We start from the raw sequence: 23,291 nt of genomic DNA, 5'->3' as shown, positions 1-23,291 counted from the left end.
CAGGTGGGTTGTGGAGGGGCCACTCCCACAAGCTGGGTTGTAGGCGATTTGTAAGCTGCCCTTTCTTTGGCTTCTTGGGAAGGCCTGCTGCATATAAAGTAAGGTCATCACTGTGTCTCTCTGGTTTTTTTGTATACACGCTGAGAAACACAGCAGGGTAGCAAATTGTGAAGACTTCTCCATGTGGCTCCGACTCATGCCCTGTTCCTCACTATGGTAAAAGTCTTTTCTCTTTCTTATTCCCAGGTCTTTTGATCTGCTGCCCATAGGTCGTAGACTTGACACTGGTGAGGTCATAGCTCTAGTTCCCCCCCTCTTCCTCTCACATGACCCTGATGTCACATGACTTCCTGTCACTTGCTGCAGCTCAGTGGCTCCCAGGTCTGGAAAGGTGGGATACTATTAGATGGGACTGACCAGTAGCCTTACTCTATACAAGGCAGTTTCGGTGGGTAGCCATATCGTTCTGCAGTAGAAACTGCAAGGTAGCACCTTAGAGACCAAAAGGGAGCTTTTGACAAAGGGAGCTTTGACTTTCAAAAGCTCATACTCCCAAAAAACGTTTTAGTCTCTAAGGTGCATCTGGACTCAAAACTAGCTATTCGACATGAGGCAGCATCATACGTTTATAATGAATGAAACATTAGAGGCCCAAATGCTGGTACAGAAGCAGCCGTGAAAACAGTTTCACATATCCTTAACAGCTACACAGCACTGATGCAAGTCCTCTTTGGCCCCTTGTGTTGGTATCTATGGGGCGATCCCTGGCTTTCACGGAACAGTCCCCCTGTGGGCGTTTTCCTACAGAGCTTACCTCGGAGCGACGTCCCTCTTCACCACGCAGCGTCTACGCGGATTCCCCACCAACTGCTCCGCATAACCAGGAAGAGCCGCGGCTTTTGCGTCGCTAACGTAAACTGGTTTTTAGCGGTTTACATCTGCGACGCAAAAGGTCCGGCACTTTCTGGTTATGCGGAGCAGTTAGTGGGAAATCCGTGCAGACGCTGCACGGTGAAGAGGGACGTCGCTCCGAGGTAAGCTCTGTGGGAAAACGCCCTGTGTCTCACTTAGCAAGAACTGAATAGGGCTTACAAACCAAGGCACAATTCCGTTTGCTACAGGTAAAGAAGCTAACCAGGAGGGCTGAACACCCTGAAAACAGATGGTGCATTCCTAGGCTACGCTCCGTGTCGGTCACTCTAGGCTACTGACCACCTCCAAGTTCTGAACTCATAATAACCCCTAACATGCGTTTGATATCCCTCACCTCACACGCAAATTTGCACTGAAGGAGCGTGTGGTGGGAAGAAATCCTTTTAAACTTCCCTGAATGAGACTACGACATGGAGGCTAAAGACTGTTAAGTGATAAACAATCAATACTGGGCAATCTTGACTACACGTCCACATGGATCTTGAGTGTGACTCTTAGAGCCTGGATGGAATATTCCCTTAACTTCTGTGAGCAGCTGCTTGTGCCTTGAATAAAAAGGCCATGGCATAACCCATAGCTAGGCTTGGTTTGCGTCCCTCCAGAAGTGTCAGAGGACACCTTTGATTTACAATCTCCTTACCAGCATGAGTAGGGCTGGCCTAAGATGGCTGAGGTAGAAAATCTAAATGGCATCCCTTCACTTGTCAATCAGCATGAGGTAAAGTCCACTGTACACTTGTCCTGTCCAGCCCTCGCTGAAATAAGCTCTCTGTTGCTCTCCCATGTTACCACTCTTAATAATGTGCTGAGTCCACTTACAGAGGCAGCAATCCCATCTTGTGTTAAGATAGCAGAAGGGGGGGGGGCTGTCTCTGGGAAAAAAGCAATAATTTAGTCCACTATGCAAAGAATGCATTTCAGTATTCATTTGCAATGGTCAAAAAACTTTCCTTAAGAGCTTTATGGTTTATATGGGCCAAAAACCGTTCTCCTCATCTGGTCCTTATTAAATCTTTAGGGGAGGAAAATAACTTGGAAGAAACCTTGCAAGGGTACCTCTTCCCAGAAATGCTGAGTGAAAACTCTACTGTCTTCAAGATCAAGAAAACAATTAGATTTCTTAAAGCAAAAATGAGGATCCACACAGAAAGTGGTCAGCAACATCTACACAAGCCCAATTCCCTGTTAGCTGCACCTATGTGGTAAAAATGCAGTGTCAGACCTGGTTTAGTGTCCTTCGTTTTCCCGCAGCTGGACTCTGCTTTTCCCTTCTTACTGATGCAACAACCCTTGGTAGACAGAACCATAATCAATGCTGTCTTTTTGTCCTGTCTGCAGATTCACTGTGCAAGACTACAACTAGATATTTTGACTAGAATATGCAGCCTGAGGTCTCCTAGTCCATATTTTAAAAAAAAATGCAAGTTGCTAGGCCTCATGATTGGGCACAATCACCTGGAAACATATCCACAATGCCGAGAAGAGGTGTGAAAAATCTGACCATGACATAGTGCCTTGCATGCTTGCCATCTCTCAGCCTCTTCTGAGGTTTACCTTTCCCCCCAATCTCGCCAGCTTCCCTGTCCTTTTTATGGTCCAGCCTCAAACACCATTTCCAGATGATTCCAAACATTTCCCCAAACTCTTTTTAAGACACTGATAGCAGAACAATAAATAATTATGCAAAGGAAGCATACTATCCAAATGCACTGCATTCACATTATTTCATTCTAAGAACCAGACGAGCACTTCCTTGGTTCGGAAGTATTTGCAGGCCAAATTAGGATATGGAGGGAGAAACTGTGGAGCAGCAGCAACCGTGAGAAGTGGCAGAAGATGCAACTGGGGGGGCTTGATGCAAGGCAGAGAAAGGTGGCAAGGAGTAGATCTGCTAGTATTCTCCTGGTCCTCTTGGCAATGGGGGGGAAAGGGGTGGGCATGTCATGGACATACCTTGCAGAACCAGGATTGCATTTATCCAGCCTGTAACAGCGAACATCCCGGAGGCAACTCACAAGGGTTCAAGATTTGTCCTTACAGAGCGGTGAAGGGACGGTGTTCATCGGCCAGGGGGAGGGGCTTAGGTGGCTCTTGCAAAGAGGTAGTGAGAACACCAGAGAAACAGAATGAGGCAGGTGCCCGGTGGAGACTGAAGCGATGTCAAGACCGGATCCTCAAAAGAAACACAAAATTCATGAAAATGAACCAGTACTTTGAGAAGTGGTTTTTTTTCCTCTCCTTTCGTTTAGGTGGTGGTGGTGGTGAAAGGTGGCTTCTACCCAGAAAAGAAAGGGAAAAGAGTATAAAGAAGAGTCCAGATTGGCTGAAAGAAAAAAGCATCCCAACAGAGAGAAGAGAAGGAGACTCTTGTGTTCGCCAACCGGTTCTGGATCCAGCCCGATGGCTTCAAATAGTAGGAGAGAAAATCCTTCCCCTCTCGGCCCCCACCTCTGCCTGGCTGCAGGATGTGGGGGGGAAGAAAGGAATGCTGCATTGCTGGGGAGATCAGTTGGAGGTATCAGAGTGAACGCTGCCAGGGCCTTCTGTGGGGGAAGTCACTGACGAAGGAGTCGTAGCATCTTGCCAACCTCCATTAGCCTAGGAAGGAACAAAAGAGAAAATGCGTCAATCACGTTCACAGTGAGGGACTTGAGCCCCAAAGGCTTCCCAGCAGGGGATCTTCCTCACTCACTTGCCTGTGATGCCTGAGCTAGCAGAGTTATGCTAGGTGATGCTCATTTAAAAGTGGGAATGCAAGGAGCACCTTTGGGGACAACTTTCCAGGAAAGAGACTTAATGCTGAAACCATAAACTTCGGAAAGTTGGGTACAATTTTTAACTGGGACCTGAGCTCAGGAATATACAGAGAAGGAAAAGATAAAGATACTGGCTTGGATCTAGAGTGTCTGCCTTCCCCCAATGAGACTTTCTTGCCTCCCCTCTCCTATAGCAATCCAAGATGCCCCCCCCCAGCCCCATAAACAGGATGGGGGGGGATTTTAGACAGGTGCAAGTAGAAAATCATTGCTCTGGATTCAAGCCGCAGTCCCTAGAATGCAAACATAGCTGAAAATACATTTACAAAAGATTATCCATATAGAGCTCATCAGAAATGAAAACTCACACATTCCTCAGCGTTAGGGTTGCTGGTGGGAGATTTACAGATTTTTTTTTTTATTTTTGGAGGGGGAGTGGCTGTCTCTAGCAGTGTTATGATGTTGCTCAAGGCTGGCTCGCCCACTAGGCAAACTAGGCGGTTGCCTAGGGTGCCGGGAAGGTGGCGGTACTGAATTGGGCTCAGGGTGTGCAGCGGGCGGGTGCCTGCCTAGGGCACCACATGCCCTTGGGCCAGCGGTGATGTTGCTGGTGAAGCGTTAACATCACTTCCAGTGCAAATCAGAACTTTTAACCACAGAGTTTTGAGCAAACACTAGACTGTTGCACAATGCAATGACATCACATCCAGGTCATGCGTCAACGTGACACCTATTATTCCCCGATTCCCACCCCCCCGCCCAAAAGCATTTTCCCTCGACCACCCAACAAACAGCAGCCAGAACTGGCAGAGAGCAGGAGATTTTAGATTCAAGTCCAGTAGCACCTTTGAGACCAATAAAATTTTGGGGTATAAGCTTTTGAGAGTCAAAGTTCCCTTTGTCAGACAATCTACTGAAGCAGGAGCCTCCTTACTTAGTACCCAGAGCTTTTCTTTTGAGCAGGAATGTAGAGGAATGCTGGCTTGGCATCAGGGGGTGTGGCCTAATATGCAAATGAGCTTTTGCTGGGCTTTCCCTACAAAAATGCTCTGTGCTAAACAATGGTGATGTCAGGGTGTGTGTGTGTGTCTTAATATGAAAATAAGTTCCTGCTGGGCTTTTTCTACAAAAAAGGCCCTGTTGAAACCTAAAGACATCTCTCCAAGTCATCCCTCCTCTGAAAGCACAGCTCCAAGAAGGAAACCTGAGGACTTTGCTCCTTTACCCTCTGCATCCCATCTTTTCCCCACCATCACACAGCAAATGCTCTCAACTTCTCAACTGATTTGCAAGGAAGAGGGAAGATCACAGAGCCCTTGGGTAATGATCATGGTGACAAACCCCCTGTAGGACAAACGCTGTCCAAGCTGTCTGCAAGGAACATTCAAATTTCTTTCTGGAGACCTAACAGCTAAGGCTGCAGGAAAAATGACATGATGTGTGTGTATACACACACACTAAACTTCCCATTGTAATGTATCCATTGTAGTGTGTGTGTAAGTATATATATAAGTGCCTATATATCACACACACAGGCCTTGGATTCAGCGGGAGCTCACAGGAGCACAGTTCCTGAACCTTTCTGACAGTTTCACCTCTTCCTTCCCACCTTGTCCATTGAATAGTAGGTGCAACTGCATAACAATCCACCTATGAGCTCCACCACCTATTTTCCTACAAAACAATCCCTGCATACACACATACACATACGCACACAAGGAGGACCCAAAAGTGGCTTACATCTTTCTCTTCATCTCCTGCATTTTTATTCTCACAATTGTGTGAGATAGATCCAAGAGTGGCCAAACTTGCTTAATGAAAGAGACACACAGAATAAATGTTAGATGTTTGACAGCCGGAAGGAAAATAGATGGGGGATTGAGAGGTGGAAAGAAAGCAACTTTAAATGCATTCTCCAACTGTTGGATGGCATAGCTTGCAGAAGTAACTTAAAGAGACAAATGCCTTCTCCAAGTGGCCGACAGGACGGTGGGGGCTTCGAGAGCCACACAATATGTGGCACCTGAACCACAGTTTCCCCCCAAATTTCCGGATTTCCCCCCCCTTCTTTCCCCGATGCATGATTTCAAAATTTCTGGAAATTTTACATCTCTAGTCTCACCATCAGCTCACTATATGTTTGCGAAATTACAAATCTGTGTGGGTTGAGAAAAAATATCCACATCAGCCCTAAGTGTCTTTAGTGAAATTTAATTTAGCTGTTGTTGTTTACAGCCTGCCTTTCTTCCATTATGAAACTCAACCAGGCAAAGTTCCCAGGAAATCTCGGACTTGGGCACTGATCAGAATCAGAAATGCCTTATCTTCAGCCAAGGTGCTGCATCATGTGCCTTTGAATAATCACACCCCGGAACTGTGGCTTAAAGTATCATAACCAGAGTAAAAAAAAAAACGGCTTCAGAAAGCAAACAAGGTCAAGACCTATCAGTATTATAAAAATGAACTCTGAGGCTAAAAGAAGAACGGATATTTATGTCGGTTAAGAATGATCAGCTTCAGAAACTTGGAAAGAGAAGCCAGTCTTAGCTTGCTTTTTCATCACATGTTAAGGACACAGGAAAAAGTGATCTGAGTGGGAGGTTGAATTCTGATGTCAGTATAAATTTGTACCTCCAATTAATAATGTAGTTAGCTAATTAAAAACATTAGTAGACTGCCCTGACCTGGATAGCCCAGGCAAGTCTGGTCTCGTCAGATCTCAGAAGCTAAGCAGGGTCGACTCTGGCAAGTACTTGGATGGGAGACCTCCTTGGTGGAATACCAGCATTGCAGTCAGGAAGCGAGGGGCAGGCCTTATGCAGTCACCTCCCTGAATATCCTCCAGGCCCCCAGTAGGGGTCAGTCACCAGAGGTCACCATGAGTTCCAGGTGCACAGACCCAAGCATGCACGCACACATAAATACAAAAAAAATTAGTTGGTTGGAGTGCCAATCCACAACCAAAGTCATTGAGTGCATGCACAGGTGACCCTATTTCTGCTTTCCAAGGGCCAAACTACACATGATCCTGGGAGCCCCTGTTTGGATCCTTATATGTATAACTGAGCTGCAAAACAAAAACAGCTGTGCAGGGCCAACATGAATTGGGGCCTCAGCACTAGGAAGAGGTGGGTTATCTGTTCAGCCCAACCAGTCCCGTAGCCGGGGCCTTTTTCGTAGAAAAAAAGCCCAGCAGGAACTCATTTGCATATTAGTCCACACCCCCTTACATCACCATTGTTTAGCATAGGGCTTTTCGTAGAAAAAGTCCAACAGAAGCTCATTTGCATATTAAGCCACATCCCCTGATGCCAAGCCAGCCGGAACTGCGTTCCTATGCGTTCCTGCTAAGAAAAAGCCCTGCCCGTAGCTAACCAGGGGCCCATGGGGCCTGGCTGCTTGACAGGGATTTTTTTGGGGGGGGCTCACCCCCCCCATCCCAGCCACTGTTCCTCCCATGTCATTTTAAAAGCCCACAAATCAGCTGATAGATGGGCTCTAAATCATGTGGGAGGGACAGTAGGAGCAGTCACCAGCCTTCTGCATAATTTAAAAGGCCCCCTCCCCTTGCGGCCCCCCAAGGCCCCCTCTCCCTGTCGCCTCTAGCTAGAGGGTTGAGCCCAGCCCTTCGGCAATTCTGATCCGAGATTTCTGATTGCCCTCCTTGCCCGGCTCCAAGACACAGGTCTGAGCGCACTTCCTCAGAGATCAAGTATTCCCTCACCAGGTTTTATAGTCACCAGGGCTCGACAGTATTGTTTGCGAGATATCTCTGCACAAGCCCCCTCCCTCCTGTGCACACACATTGCTCCGCACACCCGCCTTGTTTTGCTGCCTCTCCAGAAGATGCTCTTTCCGAGCTCTCCTGCTCTTCCACGTTCCTGACCACTGCAAGAGGCAGCAATTACCGCAGATTATCAGTTCCAACAATGACAAGCCACGTAAAGAGAGACACTGAGCCAACTCTGCCGCCCGGAGACTGGCATATTCAAGTACACTCAGGACATTAATAGCAATTTACGTGCCATCACTGAGGGAAAGCCACAATGGCCCTGTTGGCAGCCTCTTATTTTGAAGCCTGTTATTTGTGGGACTTACAAGCTATAATCACAACAGAAACTTTCAAAACCCTTATCTTCCGTGACACACCAAATCTATTTCAGAACTGTAATTGCTATGTCACCAGAGAGTTTGCTGCTTAATGCACTCAAATGACATTTAGTGTTTGCAGGGTCATTACACGGAACAGAAAATGGGGAGGGCGGGTAATGGGGGGGAGGGATTGGAAGGGGCTTCTTCAGAACAGCTTCTATTGTGCACTCAACTTATTTTTAGAAGGGGCTTTATTGCAGACACCCAATTAAGTGAGAAAGAAGAGGGAGGGGGGATAAGAGAATATTTTATACAACACAGACATCTTTACCCCCTGCCTCTTCTTCCTGAGATACTTAGGGGATTGCGGAAGCCTCCACTTTATTCATGCTTGGTAATCTCCATTTTATTTTGAGAGCCAAGTATTGTAACTCTATATGGGGCTGCCTTTCATTGAATCAGGCCATCGGTCCACTAAGTTCAGTATGGTCTCAGCTCAGGCACATCCAGGGCTTTTTTTTGTAGCAGGAACTCCTTTGCATATTAGGCCACACACCCCTGATGTAGCCAATCCTCCAAGAGCTTACAGGGCTCTTAGTACTGGGTCTACTGTCAGTTCTTGGAGGATTGGCTACATCATGGGGGTGTGGCCTATTATGCAAATGAGTTCCTGCTAAAAAAAAAGCCCTGGGCACAGGTCTTTGCCATCACCTACCTGCCTGCTCCTCTTAACCAGGGAGTGAACCTGGGAACTTCTGCATGCCAAAGAATGGCTCTTCCACTGAGCCACAGATCAGTGCTCAGGAGCAGATGCTAGTTTCAAGGGGCTGGATGCTGCTTTGAAGCTTCCCTTACTGTGGCAGGAAAAAGCTTCCCGAACCCTTAAAATAAGATCTATCTCCAGTACACAGAGCAACTGTAGGGATTCCATGTTGCTTCAAGTGCCTATTGTGAAACATGGATACCAGAGCAGAGGTGCTCTGACAAATACTGGCAATCTATGATTCAATACGGCTTTTTGGTAACTAAAGGCTGAGGAGGTCCAGTAGTTAGAGATCAGGTCTGATGGGTGATAGAAGCACATGAGAAAATCAGCAAGAGTAAACTCCTTGGGAAATAGAAGGGGAAGACATGGAAGTCGTGATAGACTTCACATTCCTGGGATCCAAGATTACTGCAGATGGTGATTGTCTGGGAGGTCTGGGAGGAGCAGAGCAGAGCAGCTCTGATAGCTGAGACAGCTGGAGAAATTGCTGAGAATTTCTGAGTTTTGAAGGACTACATTCTAAGGTTTGTGGGGCTGCCTAAAATTCTAAGGTGTGATAGCTGGGGAACTGCTCTTTGTTTGGTTGACTGCCTTAAGGGTGAAAGAGATTGAGAGTGATTGCTGCTGATTGAGAGTGATTGCTGAGGAGTGCCCTGCTCCACCTCTTTGCATTTTAAGCTGCGCCTTGCCAAAGGCTGAGCACATCTCACAGAGGTCTGGGAGGAGCAGAGCAGAGCAGCTCTGATAGCTGAGACAGCTGGAGAAATTGCTGAGAATTTCTGAGTTTTGAAGGACTACATTCTAAGGTTTGTGGGGCTGCCTAAAATTCTAAGGTGTGATAGCTGGGGAACTGCTCTTTGTTTGGTTGACTGCCTTAAGGGTGAAAGAGATTGAGAGTGATTGCTGCTGATTGAGAGTGATTGCTGAGGAGTGCCCTGCTCCACCTCTTTGCATTTTAAGCTGCGCCTTGCCAAAGGCTGAGCACATCTCACAGAGGTCTGGGAGGAGCAGAGCAGAGCAGCTCTGATAGCTGAGACAGCTGGAGAAATTGCTGAGAATTTCTGAGTTTTGAAGGACTACATTCTAAGGTTTGTGGGGCTGCCTAAAATTCTAAGGTGTGATAGCTGGGGAACTGCTCTTTGTTTGGTTGACTGCCTTAAGGGTGAAAGAGATTGAGAGTGATTGCTGCTGATTGAGAGTGATTGCTGAGGAGTGCCCTGCTCCACCTCTTTGCATTTTAAGCTGCGCCTTGCCAAAGGCTGAGCACATCTCACAGAGGTCTAGGAGGAGCAGAGCAGAGCAGCTCTGATAGCTGAGACAGCTGGAGAAATTGCTGAGAATTTCTGAGTTTTGAAGGACTACATTCTAAGGTTTGTGGGGCTGCCTAAAATTCTAAGGTGTGATAGCTGGGGAACTGCTCTTTGTTTGGTTGACTGCCTTAAGGGTGAAAGAGATTGAGAGTGATTGCTGCTGATTGAGAGTGATTGCTGAGGAGTGCCCTGCTCCACCTCTTTGCATTTTAAGCTGCGCCTTGCCAAAGGCGCGAGCCTTTGGCGCGAGCCGAAGGGCGAGAGCTAAAGGGCTCTTGGCCTGTGGCTCTTCGCCTAGGGGCTCTCTAAAGAGCAGGAACCCAGATCCCTGGCTTCCTTGTTCTCCAAATAAGGTAAGTTCCCAATAAGGTAAGTTTAGGTAAGTTGACCCGCCAGAAGGGGAGCCACTTAAACAGCATTTAAAGAGGACTGTATATTTTAATATATATATATATATACAATGAAGATAGAATGCCAGCAGGGGGTTGGGGGCTTTCCAGTGTTTTGCACTGAGTGTCACATGTATGACTATCTGCCCAAAGGACAGAAGTCTTGGGTGTGTGCTCGATGCAAGGAGCTCCTGGTCCTCAGGGAACGAGTTCGTACCCTTGAGGCCGAGGTGACTGCCCTGGAGAAGCAGAGACGGTCAGTTAGGCACTTGGGGAAGACTCTCGGGGGCGTATTAGATGAGCCCCGCTCTGAACGTAGCAGCCCCGTTGCTGCCAGAGAGCGTGAGGGTTGAGAGGGAACAGGGCACCGTGCTGAGGATAAGGGGAATGCGCCCTCAGAAGGGACCTCTTCTTCGGTCGGTGAGCGGGAATCCTTTCGCGCCAAGGAACCATCCCTGAGCAGGGGGAGAGGGGGGGTATTGGTAGTTGGTGATTCGATCATTAGGCAAGTAGACAGCCGGGTGGCGAAACCGCGTACTGACCGTATGGTGACTTGCCTGCCTGGTGCGAAGGTAGCGGACATTACGCGTGTAGTAGATAGACTGATAGACAGTGCTGGGGAGGAGCCTGTGGTCGTGGTGCATGTTGGCACCAACGATGTGGGGAAATGCAGTCGTGAGGTCCTGGAGGAAAAATTTAGGCTGCTAGGCGGGAGACTTAAGGCCAGGACCTCCAAGGTAGCCTTCTCGGAAGTGCTACCTGTTCCACGTGCAGGGCAGGAGAGACAGGCACAAATTAGAAGTCTCAATGTGTGGATGAGACGATGGTGTAAGGAGGAAGGGTTTAAGTTTGTTAGGCACTGGGATGCTTTCTGGAACAAGCGGGAGCTGTACAAAAGAGACGGTCTCCACTTGTCCCCGGATGGAACCAGGCTGCTGGCGCTTAAAATCAAAAAGGTGGCAGAGCAGTTTTTAAACTAAATCTTGGGGGAAAGCCGACAGGAGATGAAATGTCTCTGGTTCGGGAGGACTCGTCTCAAAGAGATGAAGGGTTAGCTGCTATTTTTCTACCGGGTAACGGACCGGAGTTGTCCACTGTGAAGGTGACAAACAATATGGACTGTCTGCCAGTGTCTCGAGGCGGCAGGAGGAAGGTGGCGGGCCTAGCTCGCCTGGGAAATTATAGATGTTTGTATGCAAATGCTAGAAGTGTTCAAAGTAAAATTGGTGAATTGGAATGTTTAGTGCTGGGAGAAAACATAGACATTGTGGGAATTTCAGAAACTTGGTGGAATGAGGAGAATCAGTGGGACACGGTGATTCCTGGATATAAGCTATATCGGAAGGATAGGGAGGGAAGGGTTGGAGGTGGGGTGGCTCTGTATGTCAGAGAGGATATACGGTCCAGTAAGGCTGAGATCAGAGAATTAGATTCACTTTTAGAAATGCTTTGGGTTGAAATAGAGGGCCCAAAAGGAAATTTAACTATGGGAGTTTGTTATCGCCCACCAAATCAAAAGAGAGAGGACGATTATAATATGATGGAAGGCTTAAAGATAGCGGCTAAACGTAAAAACTGTGTTGTAATAGGTGATTTTAACTACCCGCAGATTGATTGGGTCAATATGTGTTCTGGTCGAGAGAAAGAGATTGAGTTTCTTGATGCTCTCAATGACTGTGCTATGGAGCAGATGGTCTCAGAACCTACCAGGGGTGGGGCGATCCTGGATTTGGTCCTAAGTAATGCCCAAGACTTGGTGAGAGATGTAAAAGTGATTGCGCCGCTTGGGAGCAGTGACCATAATGTTATTGATTTCACCGTTTGTATAAATAGGGAGTTGTCCAAAAAGACCACCACAACCACGTTTAACTTTAAAAGGGGTAAATACACTGAGATGAGGAGGCATGTGAGGAAGAAACTGAAAGGAAAGGTACATACGGTCAAAACCCTTGAGAAAGCTTGGACGCTATTTAAAACTATAATCCTAGAAGCTCAGATAAAATACATACCACAAGTTAGGAAAGGCACAAACAGGCATAAGAAAAGGCCTGCGTGGTTAACAAATAAAGTAATGGAAGCTGTAAAAGGTAAGAAGGACTCCTTTAAGCGGTGGAAAACCAGTCCAAGTGAGATTAGTAAAAGGGAACACAGGCTGTGGCAAATCAAATGCAAGACTGTGATCAGGCAGGCAAAAAGGGACTATGAGGAGCATATTGCAAAAAACATAAAGACCAACAATAAAACTTTCTTCAAATATATTAGAAGTAGGAAACCAGCCAGGGAGGCAGTGGGGCCCTTGGATGACCATGGGGTAAAAGGATTACTGAAGGAGGATAGGGAAATGGCTGAAAAGCTAAATGAATTTTTTGCCTCCGTCTTCACTGTAGAAGACGAGAACTTTTTGCCCGCCCCAGAACCACTAATTTTGGAAGGGGTGTTGAAAGACCTGAGTCAGATTGAAGTGACAAATGAGGAGGTCCTACAACTGATAGACAAATTAAAAACTAATAAGTCACCGGGTCCGGATGGCATACATCCGAGAGTTCTGAAGGAACTCAAAGTTGAACTTGTGGATCTTCTAACAAAAATCTGTAATCTTTCATTGAAATCTGCCTCCATTCCTGAGGACTGGAAGGTAGCAAATGTCACCCCCATCTTTAAAAAAGGTTCCAGAGGAGATCCGGGAAACTACAGGCCAGTCAGTCTGACTTCAATACCGGGAAAGTTGGTAGAAACCATTATCAAGGACAGAATGAGTAGGCACATTGATGAACACGGGTTATTGAGGAAGACTCAGCATGGGTTCTGCAAGGGAAGATCTTGCCTCACTAACCTGTTGCATTTCTTTGAGGGGGTGAACAAACATGTGGACAAAGGAGATCCGATAGATGTTGTTTACCTTGACTTCCAGAAAGCTTTTGATAAAGTTCCTCATCAAAGGCTACTTAGAAAGCTTGAGAATCATGGAGTAAAAGGACAGGTCCTCTTGTGGATCAAAAACTGGCTGAGTAATAGGAAGCAGAGAGTGAGTATAAATGGGCAGTCTTCGCAGTGGAGGACGGTAAGCAGTGGGGTGCCGCAGGGCTCGGTACTGGGTCCCATGCTTTTTAACTTGTTCATAAATGATTTAGAGTTCGGAGTGAGCAGTGAAGTGGCCAAGTTTGCGGATGACACTAAATTGTTCAGGGTGGTGAGAACCAGAGAGGATTGTGAGGAACTCCAAAGGGATCTGTTGAGGCTGGGTGAGTGGGCGTCAACGTGGCAGATGCGGTTCAATGTGGCCAAGTGCAAAGTAATGCACATTGGGGCTAAGAATCCCAGCTACAAATACAAGTTGATGGGGTGTGAACTGGCAGAGACTGATCAAGAGAGAGATCTTGGGGTCATGATAGATAACTCACTGAAAGTGTCAAGACAGTGTGCGTTTGCAATAAAAAAGGCCAATGCCATGCTGGGAATTATTAGGAAGGGAATTGAAAACAAATCAGCCAGTATCATAATGCCCCTGTATAAATCGATGGTGCGGTCTCATTTGGAGTACTGTGTGCAGTTCTGGTCGCCGCACCTCAAAAAGGATATTATAGCTTTAGAGAAGGTGCAGAGAAGGGCAACTAGAATGATTAAAGGGCTGGAGCACTTTCCCTATGAAGAAAGGTTGAAACGCTTGGGACTCTTTAGCTTGGAGAAACGTCGACTGCGGGGTGACATGATAGAGGTTTACAAGATAATGCATGGAATGGAGAAAGTAGAGAAAGAAGTACTTTTCTCCCTTTCTCACAATACAAGAACTCGTGGGCATTCGATGAAATTGCTGAGCAGACAGGTTAAGACGGATAAAAGGAAGTACTTCTTCACCCAAAGGGTGATTAACATGTGGAATTCACTGCCACAGGAGGTGGTGGCGGCCACAAGTATAGCCACCTTCAAGAGGGGTTTAGATAAAAATATGGAGCACAGGTCCATCAGTGGCTATTAGCCACAGTGTATGGAGCACAGGTCCATCAGTGGCTATTAGCCACAGTGTATGTGTGTATATAACATTTTTTGCCACTGTGTGACACAGAGTGTTGGACTTGATGGGCCGTTGGCCTGATCCAACATGGCTTCTCTTATGTTCTCTTATGTTCTCTTATTGTTGCCATAAAATTAAAAGACGTTTGCTCCTTGGGAGGACAGCTATGGCAAACCTAGGAGTATAATTAAAGACATCACCCTTCCAACAAGAGTCCGTATAGTCAAAGCTATGGTATTCCCAGTAGTAATGTATGGCTGTGAGAGTTGCATCATAAGGAAGGCTGAGCACAGACGAATAGATGCTTTCGAGCTGTGGTGCTGGAGAAGACTCTTGAGAGTCCCTTGGACTGCAAGAAGATCCAGTCAGTCAGTCCTAAGGGAAATCAACCCTGACTGTTGCCTAGAAGGTCAGATGCTGAAGCTGAAGCTCAAATACTTTGGCCACCAAATGAGAAGGGAGCACTCACTGGAGAAGATCCTGATGCTGGGAAAGACAGAAGGCAAAATAAGAAGGGGACGGCAAAAGATGAGATGGCTGGACAGCGTTACTGATGTAACTAACATGAATTTGAGTGGTCTTTGGAGGATGGTGGAAGACAGGAGGGCCTGGCGTGACTTTGTCCATGAGGTCGCAAAGAGACAGACTTGATTGTGCAACTGAACAACAAAAAAAATGAGAAAACTCATTCCAGAGTCTGCTACTAGTCAAACGAGCTGGAAAGGTGATCTCTTGAAAAGCAAGAGATTCAAAGACCATACAATTCTTGAATGGGGGAGACTGGATAGGGAGAAACAAGCTTTTCTCATTAGTGAAGGTTGTGTCAAGGAGCTTCTTTTATTTCAAATTCAGCATTGGAGTCTTGACTGGAAAATTCATCAGCACAGTTTTGTTGGGAAGTCATGTTTCTTGTCTGGAGGACTGCCTGGTACTGTGAAATGGACAGTGGGTTGAAGAGGGCCAGGGAGGACACTGAAAGAAAGAGGGCTGTGAGAATCATCACCCTTCTCTGACTCTGAGAGGAAAGGACCCCAAAGACATTGGAAGTCTGAGTAGATCTGGTAGCTGGAGGTGACAGAAAGTGCCATCAAGTTGCAGCCAACTTATGGTAGAGTTTTCAAGGCAAAAGATGAACGCGGGTGGTTTGCCTGCCTCTGTGTAGCAACCCTGGACTTCTTTGGTGGTCTCTCATCCAAGTAGTAACCAGGACTGACCCTGCTTAGCTTTCAAGAATGGATGAGATTGGGTTAGCCTGGGCCATCCAAGTCAGGGCAATAATTTATTAGATCTTGAATATTGGCAGATAATCCTGGAATGGACTCTGAAACCACTGAGCCTATACATCCTGAACTGGGAGTTCTGGAAGCCAAGGTCTTCAAAACAGAAGATGAAGCTTTTAATGGAGTGTAGGTGCAGACACTAGATTTTATAGCTGCATTAGTTATTTATAACTGCATTAGTTACTGAAGCCAAAAACAACTGAAGCTGGAAGGGGGAATTCTTACAAGGTTTGTCATGGAAACAGATAAGAGAGTCAGGAATGTAACTGTCTGTCAGACCATTTCCGTGCAAGTGCAAACCTCCACATTGTTCTTAAATAATGGAAGTTTGTAAAACTTTCTGCATAACTTTTTACCTCTCCAGGTAACCTGCCCTGTTATCCTGTGTCTTCTGAATCCACTTGTTCTGTGATTTCCACCCCACTTTGGATCTAAAGTCGCAGTTTTCCAGTGATGAATTCCCAATGCTGAATATTGTTTCCCACCACCGCGTTGTGTGGTTCCCCTGCCTTCCCATGTTGTCCCCTGAGCGGTCCAATAATTTTTTAATTATAACGTTGACTACATTATAATGCAATTCCCCCCTCAAATTATAATATAGCGACATTATAATATTAGGACAAAACAGGCAGCAAGGATTCATGTAGCTTTCGCTATGCAATTACCCATCCATGAAGTTCCTTTCCTTTTCCTTTTTTAGGGGTAGGTTTTGTAACCTTGCGATTGTATTGTTTTGTCGCCAGTCATTTTCTTAGTTGGTGATTGAGGAGGAGTTGGGGGACCATTGAAAAGGCAGCAATCATGCTGTAACCCACGATATATCCAGCCTTTTTTTTTACAGTGTTATAACACTACTACGTGCAAGAAAAGGAGGCAGTTCCATCACTGATGAAGTACATGAGGACATGGCTGCATAACCCCCTTTCAAAGGAAGTGCAGAGTATATGAGGAGGATCAGTTCCAAATTTAAGAAAATACCTCCCCCGCCCCCAAATAAATGCCCTTTTGTGGAAAGGCTGCCACAAAGACAGAACATCAGCAGGGGATTCAACTCGCCAGGCAACAGCGGCAACATTGAGGTGCGAAAAAGGTCTCAGCCAAAGGAATATAAATATAACAAAAATAAAAATGAAGCTGCCTTTTACTGAGTCAGACCATGGAGCCGCACAGCCTAGTACTTCCTATTCCTGTACTTTTGGACCTTTTAAAACAAACAGTATCACAACCTAGGCATCGTAAGATGTTGGGAGATCCCAAGCCAAGCATTCTCCTATGATACAGGAAGCTGTTTCTGGAAGGGTGTTCCCTCCAAACAAAAGGTGGACTCTTCCAAAGACCCTCTTCCTTCAACAAGGTGGAGGAAACCTAAGATAGGCCTGATAACCTGGGGAAGAAGGAAGTAGGTACCAGGAAACAAATCAATGGATGTCATGTTGCAGGTCATTCTTAACTCCAGCAGTTCTCCAATATTTGGGCAAGGTGCTTTCCCAGAGGACAACACAGGACCCAGAAAAGCTTAAATAAAGCAAACATCCCTTTCCTCCATATAACAGCTAAATGGTTTCGAGTGGGGATAAAAGAGGCCAGAGGAAATGAAAGTAACAGACAGACACAAAATCTATTTAACAGCAAAAAAACCCCTAAACAGCCTTAGTACTGCATAATGAAACCCACACACATCAAAAGGACAGTGTTTTCTGCAGGCAGCCACCTGCTAAATGAATGTTCATAGATCTATAAAAATCAATCACATTGCATAACAGCTTTAAGTAACACAGCAAGGATTTAAGTAAGACTGGTGAAATACAGTTTTGGACTCGCATCTGCCTAAGACGGCAACAGATGTAACACTTCCTGTCTCAAAGCAGGAACATGTCCCTCACCTTGATAATTGGAGCAATAAACTAGGAAAGGAGGAGGGCAGATATAACAGTGTTATCACGCTCAAACAGAACATGCAGAGGTCCATATGATAAAATCGAAACTACAGAACATATGATTATGGAGTGCCCTATATTTTAATGAGTTGAGAGGTAATTTAGCCACCCCTTAATTAAAAATATGGAATTGCTTACTGTGTGAGCCCAGGTGTCATGGCTACTATCAGATACAAAAGACCATGCGACCCTCTCAGTGGCAAAATTCATAGGCACAACAATCAAATATAAGAGAAATAATACTGAATAAGGTCTTTTAAAATATTTTTTGGTTCTAACTACTGCTTAAGATGATAGCTGTATGAGCAGTGATGATAGATAGATGATAGATATATGATAGATAGATAGATAGATAGATAGATAGATAGATAGATAGATAGATGATGGATAGATGATAGATAGATGTTAGATAAATAGATATATGACAGACAGACAGACAGATAGATAGATGATGGATAGATGATAGATAGATGATAGATAGATGAATAGATAGATAGATAGATAGATAGATAGATAGATAGATAGATAGATAGATAGATAGATAGATAGATAGAGAGAGATAGAGAGATGGATAGATGATGGATAGATGATGGATAGATAGATAGATGATAGATAGATAGATAGATAGATAGATAGATAGATAGATGATGGATAGATGATAGATAGATGATAGATAGATGAATAGATAGATAGATAGATGATAGATAGATAGATAGATAGATAGATAGATAGATAGATAGATAGATAGATAGATAGATGATGGATAGATGATGGATAGATGATAGATAGAGAGATAGATAGAGAGATGGGTAGATGATAGATAGATGTTAGATAGATAGATGATGGATAGATGATAGATAGATAGATAGATAGATAGATAGATAGATAGATAGATAGATAGATGATGGATAGATGATGGATAGATGATAGATAGAGAGATAGATAGATAGAGAGATGGGTAGATGATAGATAGATGTTAGATAGATAGGTGATGGATAGATGATGGATAGATAGATAGATAGATGATTGATAGATAGATGATAGATAGATAGATAGATAGATAGATAGATAGATAGATAGATAGATAGATAGATAGATAGATAGATAGATAGAGGAAGGCAGGCAAGTAAGCTTTGAATTCACTTCACTTCCACTAAAGTCAAGGCCAAAGGACTTTCCTTTTATCCCGATCTTATTTAGTTAAGGATGCTGGAGTCCAAGGGAGTAAATAACGTGATTTGGAAATTGGTGTGATTCCATCTTTCCTCCAAACACAAAATCAAATTAAAAACCCAGCACATAGATCTGAACCTGGTCATGTGGCATCTATGTAGAAAACAGGAACCTGCCTGGATGCAGCTGCTGGCAAGAAGATGTTCACTCCAATCACAGCTCCTAGTGTATGTTCAGCCTCCCCACCTCTTCCTTTACATTGTTTCCCAAGAACCACCCTTTAGAATGTTTCCTGGCTAATCCTCGTATTCTTATACTTCTGAAACACACACAGGCAACTGAACTGAATACATGTTCACCACATTTAGCTTTGCCTCCTCTTTCCTCACTCTGTCAATGCAACAAAGTCTAGATTTTAAACTCCCTGGGGCAATGATCTTAATGCACTTCATAATAGCATCATCATCAGTATGTTGGAGGCTCCTGTTTGTATAAGCTTCTCCCCCATTCATTTCAATGGGAGGACCCATCTCTTGGTGCTTGCTAGTGACCTCCATTAGCAACATTCCTGCTATAGCAGTAAGAGTGCTGGACTAGTATCTGGGATAGATCAGGTTCAAATCCCCACTCTATGAGGGAAGTGTGCTGGGTGCCCGTGGACCACTCTCAGCCTAACCTACCTCACAGGTTTGTTCTGAGCAGGAACTCCTTTGCATATTAGGCTATACCCCCCTGATGTAGCCAGTCCTCCAAGAGCTTACAGTAGGCCCTGTAAGAAGAGCTCTGTAAGCTCTTGGAGGATAGGCTACATCAGAGGATGTGTGGTCTAATATGCAAAGGAGTCCCTGCTACAAAAAAAGCCCTGGTTCTGAGGATAAAATGGAGGGTAAGGGAACAGTGTAAGCCACTTTGACTGGGGAGAAATGAAGCAAATATAAACAACAGTAATAAAGACAGCAGGGTCCCTACCAACTACAGGGCTGGGACAAACAACGGATACTCAGTATAGATTAGCAACACCGAGTAGCACAACACTATATTCTTAAAGATACACTTGACTGTAAATTGGTAATGTAACAAAAATCAATGTCATAGAAAATTCTTGTACGGGAATCAATTCCTCAGTATTCATTGATCCTTGGTGTGAATCCAAGGAAAACAGCCATCCACGTGGCAATGTAGCACAACTATAGTCCACAATGCCGGTTTTGGACTTGCCTTTCTCAATTGCAGACTCTAGCAGCAATCAATGCATCATAGTTTCCCAATATAAACAATTTTTCACAATTGGGGACACCAGTACAAACTGTTTTTTTGCAGGCCCGCCTTATCACACTCTCATTACTGGTAACGTATGTTGCCACGTGGATGGCTGTTTTCCCTGGATTCACGCCAAGGATCAAAGGATACTGAGGACTTGATTCCCACACAAGAATTTTCTATGACATTGATTTTTGTGACACTTGACTGTAAATTGGTAATGTATCTTTAAGGATAATAGTGTTGTGCTACTTGGTTTTTCTTGGTGTTGCTAAACTACAGGGCTGGGGCAGGGGAAGAGAGGAATCGCTGAGACAGGATTCACCAAGGTAAGAAGTTTAGATTCCCCCCCCCCCCCAGCAAAGTGGACAAAGGTCCTAAGTGCTCCTGAAAGTGCCTGGCACTGCAAGCCCCACCTCTCTGGAACAGGCCACAGAAACTCAAGGTGCCACATCTAGGCATGGCTGTGAATGTTCTAAGAGGGCTGGATCACTTCTTGGCCTCATGAGACCTGAGAGTTATTAAGGGGCTGCAGGCCATTCTGGAGAGGGGGTACAGGGTCTGAGGAGGACGGCAGGGCTACTTCCCAGGGTTAGAGAGCTGATCCAGTCTCTTGGAGCTCCTCCTAGATGCTGGAGAAGGCTCCTGGATGGTCCCCAAATCCTGCCTCCTGGAGCTGGTCCCAGGACCTCAGCTTCTTCCTCATCTGTGATCTGGTCTGTTGAGGCACTGCTAGTTGGTTTTTAGTGAACTATCTGATATGTTAATCTATTTTATTGTATTCTATTGTATTTCAAGTTGTCTAATTGCTTTTAACTCTTGTTGTAACCTGCCCTGAGCCTGCTTCGGCGGGAAATAAATAAATAAATAACCAGCAGGAACTCATTTGCATATTAGGCCATTGTATCACCCAGGGCTTTTCTGTAGGAAAAGCCCAGGAGGAACTCATTTGCATATCAGGCCACACCCCCTGACACTAAGCCAGCCGGAACTGCGTTCCTGCTCAAAAAAAGCAATAATGATGATGATGATAATAATATCACTGATTTTTCCCCGGCCTGTGACAACAACAGCCAGAAAGGGTGGAGTCTTCTGTCAAGGGATAGAGACACTACTGTCTTGTGTCTAGGGATGGGTATGATCACTGTTCTTTGACTGTGAAGACTCTAATGCTGGCAAGACTCAATGTGGAGGTCCACTGATAATTTATATTACCTTTTTTGCAGGCTTATCCTACAGTCTTACTATATGGGGGGTAGGGAAAGTAATCTGCCACTGAGTATATTTTCTATCAGGTCTTTTCTGGCCTCCTCTGGCAAAACCTACAGGGAAGTCGCTCTGGGAGACTCGTCCCGCTGTTGACTCTGCTCTGTGTTAGGAAGAGGTTCCTGACATCTAATGTCAACGTACCTTGCCGCACTTAAAGTTAATTGTTTCTTGCAGAATGAAGGACAGCTTGCCCTCTTCCCTAATGCCCCACCGCCTTTCTCCTGCTCATTCTTTTCAAATCAGACCTTTTCCTTCTCTCTCCAGAATAACTTGGCTTTAACGGCATGAAGGCAAAAGCAAATTACATCGTGTCCTTTTCAATATTGCTGCTGAGTCCCATTTTGCAGATTCTCTTTTCTTAATTAGCCAGCTTCAGCCTCGCACCTGGTGTGCTGTGTGGTCACTTCAGGACCCATTCTGGCTTCTGCTTGCCCTTCCCTTCTGTGCCTCCTTTTTTAGTAGCAAACCTCTGTGCACTGTAGCTTAACCCTGAATGCTACTCTTTGTGTGTGTGTATATATGTATTTATTCAGATGCAGGGAGCCGTGCTTCATCTTGGGGAAGGGGAGGTGGGGAGGAAGGGTTAGTGTGTACAGAAGTATCATCTCTTATCACAATCAGCCTCCGATTCATTTACTCCTCAGTATTAAAGAGCCAGGAATGGAAATGAATTCGGCTACTGGAGATTAATGTGGAGCGATGGGCTCTTTCATGTGGCATTTTTCGAGCCCAGTTTTTGCAAGGGGTTTATATAATCAGACATAATTGCCGGCACATGTTCAGTTGCATTTACTTCAGAGGGCTTTGCTGTCTCTGCCTGCTGACGTCAGGGCTGGGTGCTAAATGTGGGAGCTCAGATGCCTGTACTGAATTCAGATGAAGCCTGCGCGGAGAGTCGACAACAAAGACCTATAGCCAAGTTCTGCGACCTGCCCACCCTTCCTTTTTACTCGACAAAGTTTCACAAGCAGTCACTTCTTGCGACGGAAAGCCCTCAAATAAGGAAGCTTCCTCTCGTTTTGGAAAAAGAATCCTAGTGTCTCATGAGTTGTTGCACCAATACAGCCATTGCAGCATTTTTCCTACGGTACTGGGGCTGGAGATAAAAGCCCCTGTGCTTGGTTGCCCGTCTGAGCACGTTAGCGGAACCCTGGTGAGAGCCTATCTATGCATTAAAACAGGAGTAGCAGAATGCCATACCATTTCAAAAACCCAGAAGAGGTGGCCCTGGCCTGGATAGCCCAGGCAAGCCTGATCTTGTCAGATTTCGGAAGCCAAGCAGGGCTGACTTTGGCAAGTACTTGGATGGAGAGTACCAGAAGTAGGAGGCAAAGGCAGGCTTTATTCAACCACCTCCCTGAACACCCTCCAGGCCCCCAATAGGGCTCAGTTGCCAGAAGTTGCCATGACTTCCAGGTGCATACACACATTCACACATATTTTAAAAAACCCAAATACAAAAACCAAAAAATACAGAGGAGGGAAATGTTCCCTGCATGTCGCAAATCTGTATGGAATAGTGACTGAGAATTTTGAACAAGGGTCCAGGAGACTCTTTGAGGGAAGCTTGCTGGGTGACCCTGGGCCAGTCACTGTTTCTAAGCTTTCTCTCACAAGGTTATTGGTGTGAGGATAACATGGAGGAGCACAGCATGCATTGTGCAGGGGGTTGGACTAGATGACCCTAGAGATCCCTTCCAACTCTATGATTCTATGACATTGTAAGCTACTTTGGGCCCCCACTGGGGAGAAAAGGGGGTATAAGTATCGGAACAAAAAACTATCTGCGGAAGGCAATACTAAACCATTCCCTCTGGTGTTCTAGGTTACTACATACACATATTTTTGATTTCTGTAGGGGAGCATTCCAAAATGGCATGGCCAGAAGCAATGGTCAGAATTCTACCACTCCAGGGCCAAATTAGAAAGGACAGCCCATAGGCATAGTGTCAACAAATTATGCTGCACAATTGTCCCTTTTGTCCTACCAATCACGGCTGGTTCTGTCCACCAAACTGAGCCCCCTTTTTTATTTATTACTTATTTATTTATTTAGCAGGCTTATATTCTGCCCTTTCCCGTAAACGGGCTCAAGGCGGATCACAACATACAAT

At 45.4% G+C, this 23,291-nt stretch overlaps 1 protein-coding gene across 6 annotated transcripts in view; it reads right to left on the bottom strand.

Moving 5' to 3' along the window:
- Positions 1–23,291, bottom strand: part of PBX1 (PBX homeobox 1) — a 696,336-nt gene that overhangs the window by 381,899 nt on the left and 291,146 nt on the right. For 3 of the 6 annotated variants that reach the window (XM_060232594.1, XM_060232590.1, XM_060232593.1), the window contains exon 9: positions 2,478–3,531. In XM_060232594.1, coding sequence (XP_060088577.1) covers positions 3,439–3,531 — 93 coding nt within the window. In that variant the 3' untranslated portion in view covers positions 2,478–3,438. Of the gene's footprint in view, positions 1–2,477; positions 3,532–23,291 lie in introns of those variants that run through there. The other 3 variants (XM_060232592.1, XM_060232595.1, XM_060232596.1) reach the window with 3 other exon arrangements.

Source organism: Heteronotia binoei, chromosome 2, assembly GCF_032191835.1.
Source record: "Heteronotia binoei isolate CCM8104 ecotype False Entrance Well chromosome 2, APGP_CSIRO_Hbin_v1, whole genome shotgun sequence".
NCBI lineage: Eukaryota > Metazoa > Chordata > Lepidosauria > Squamata > Gekkonidae > Heteronotia > Heteronotia binoei.
This window is presented reverse-complemented; position numbering and strand designations above follow the sequence as displayed.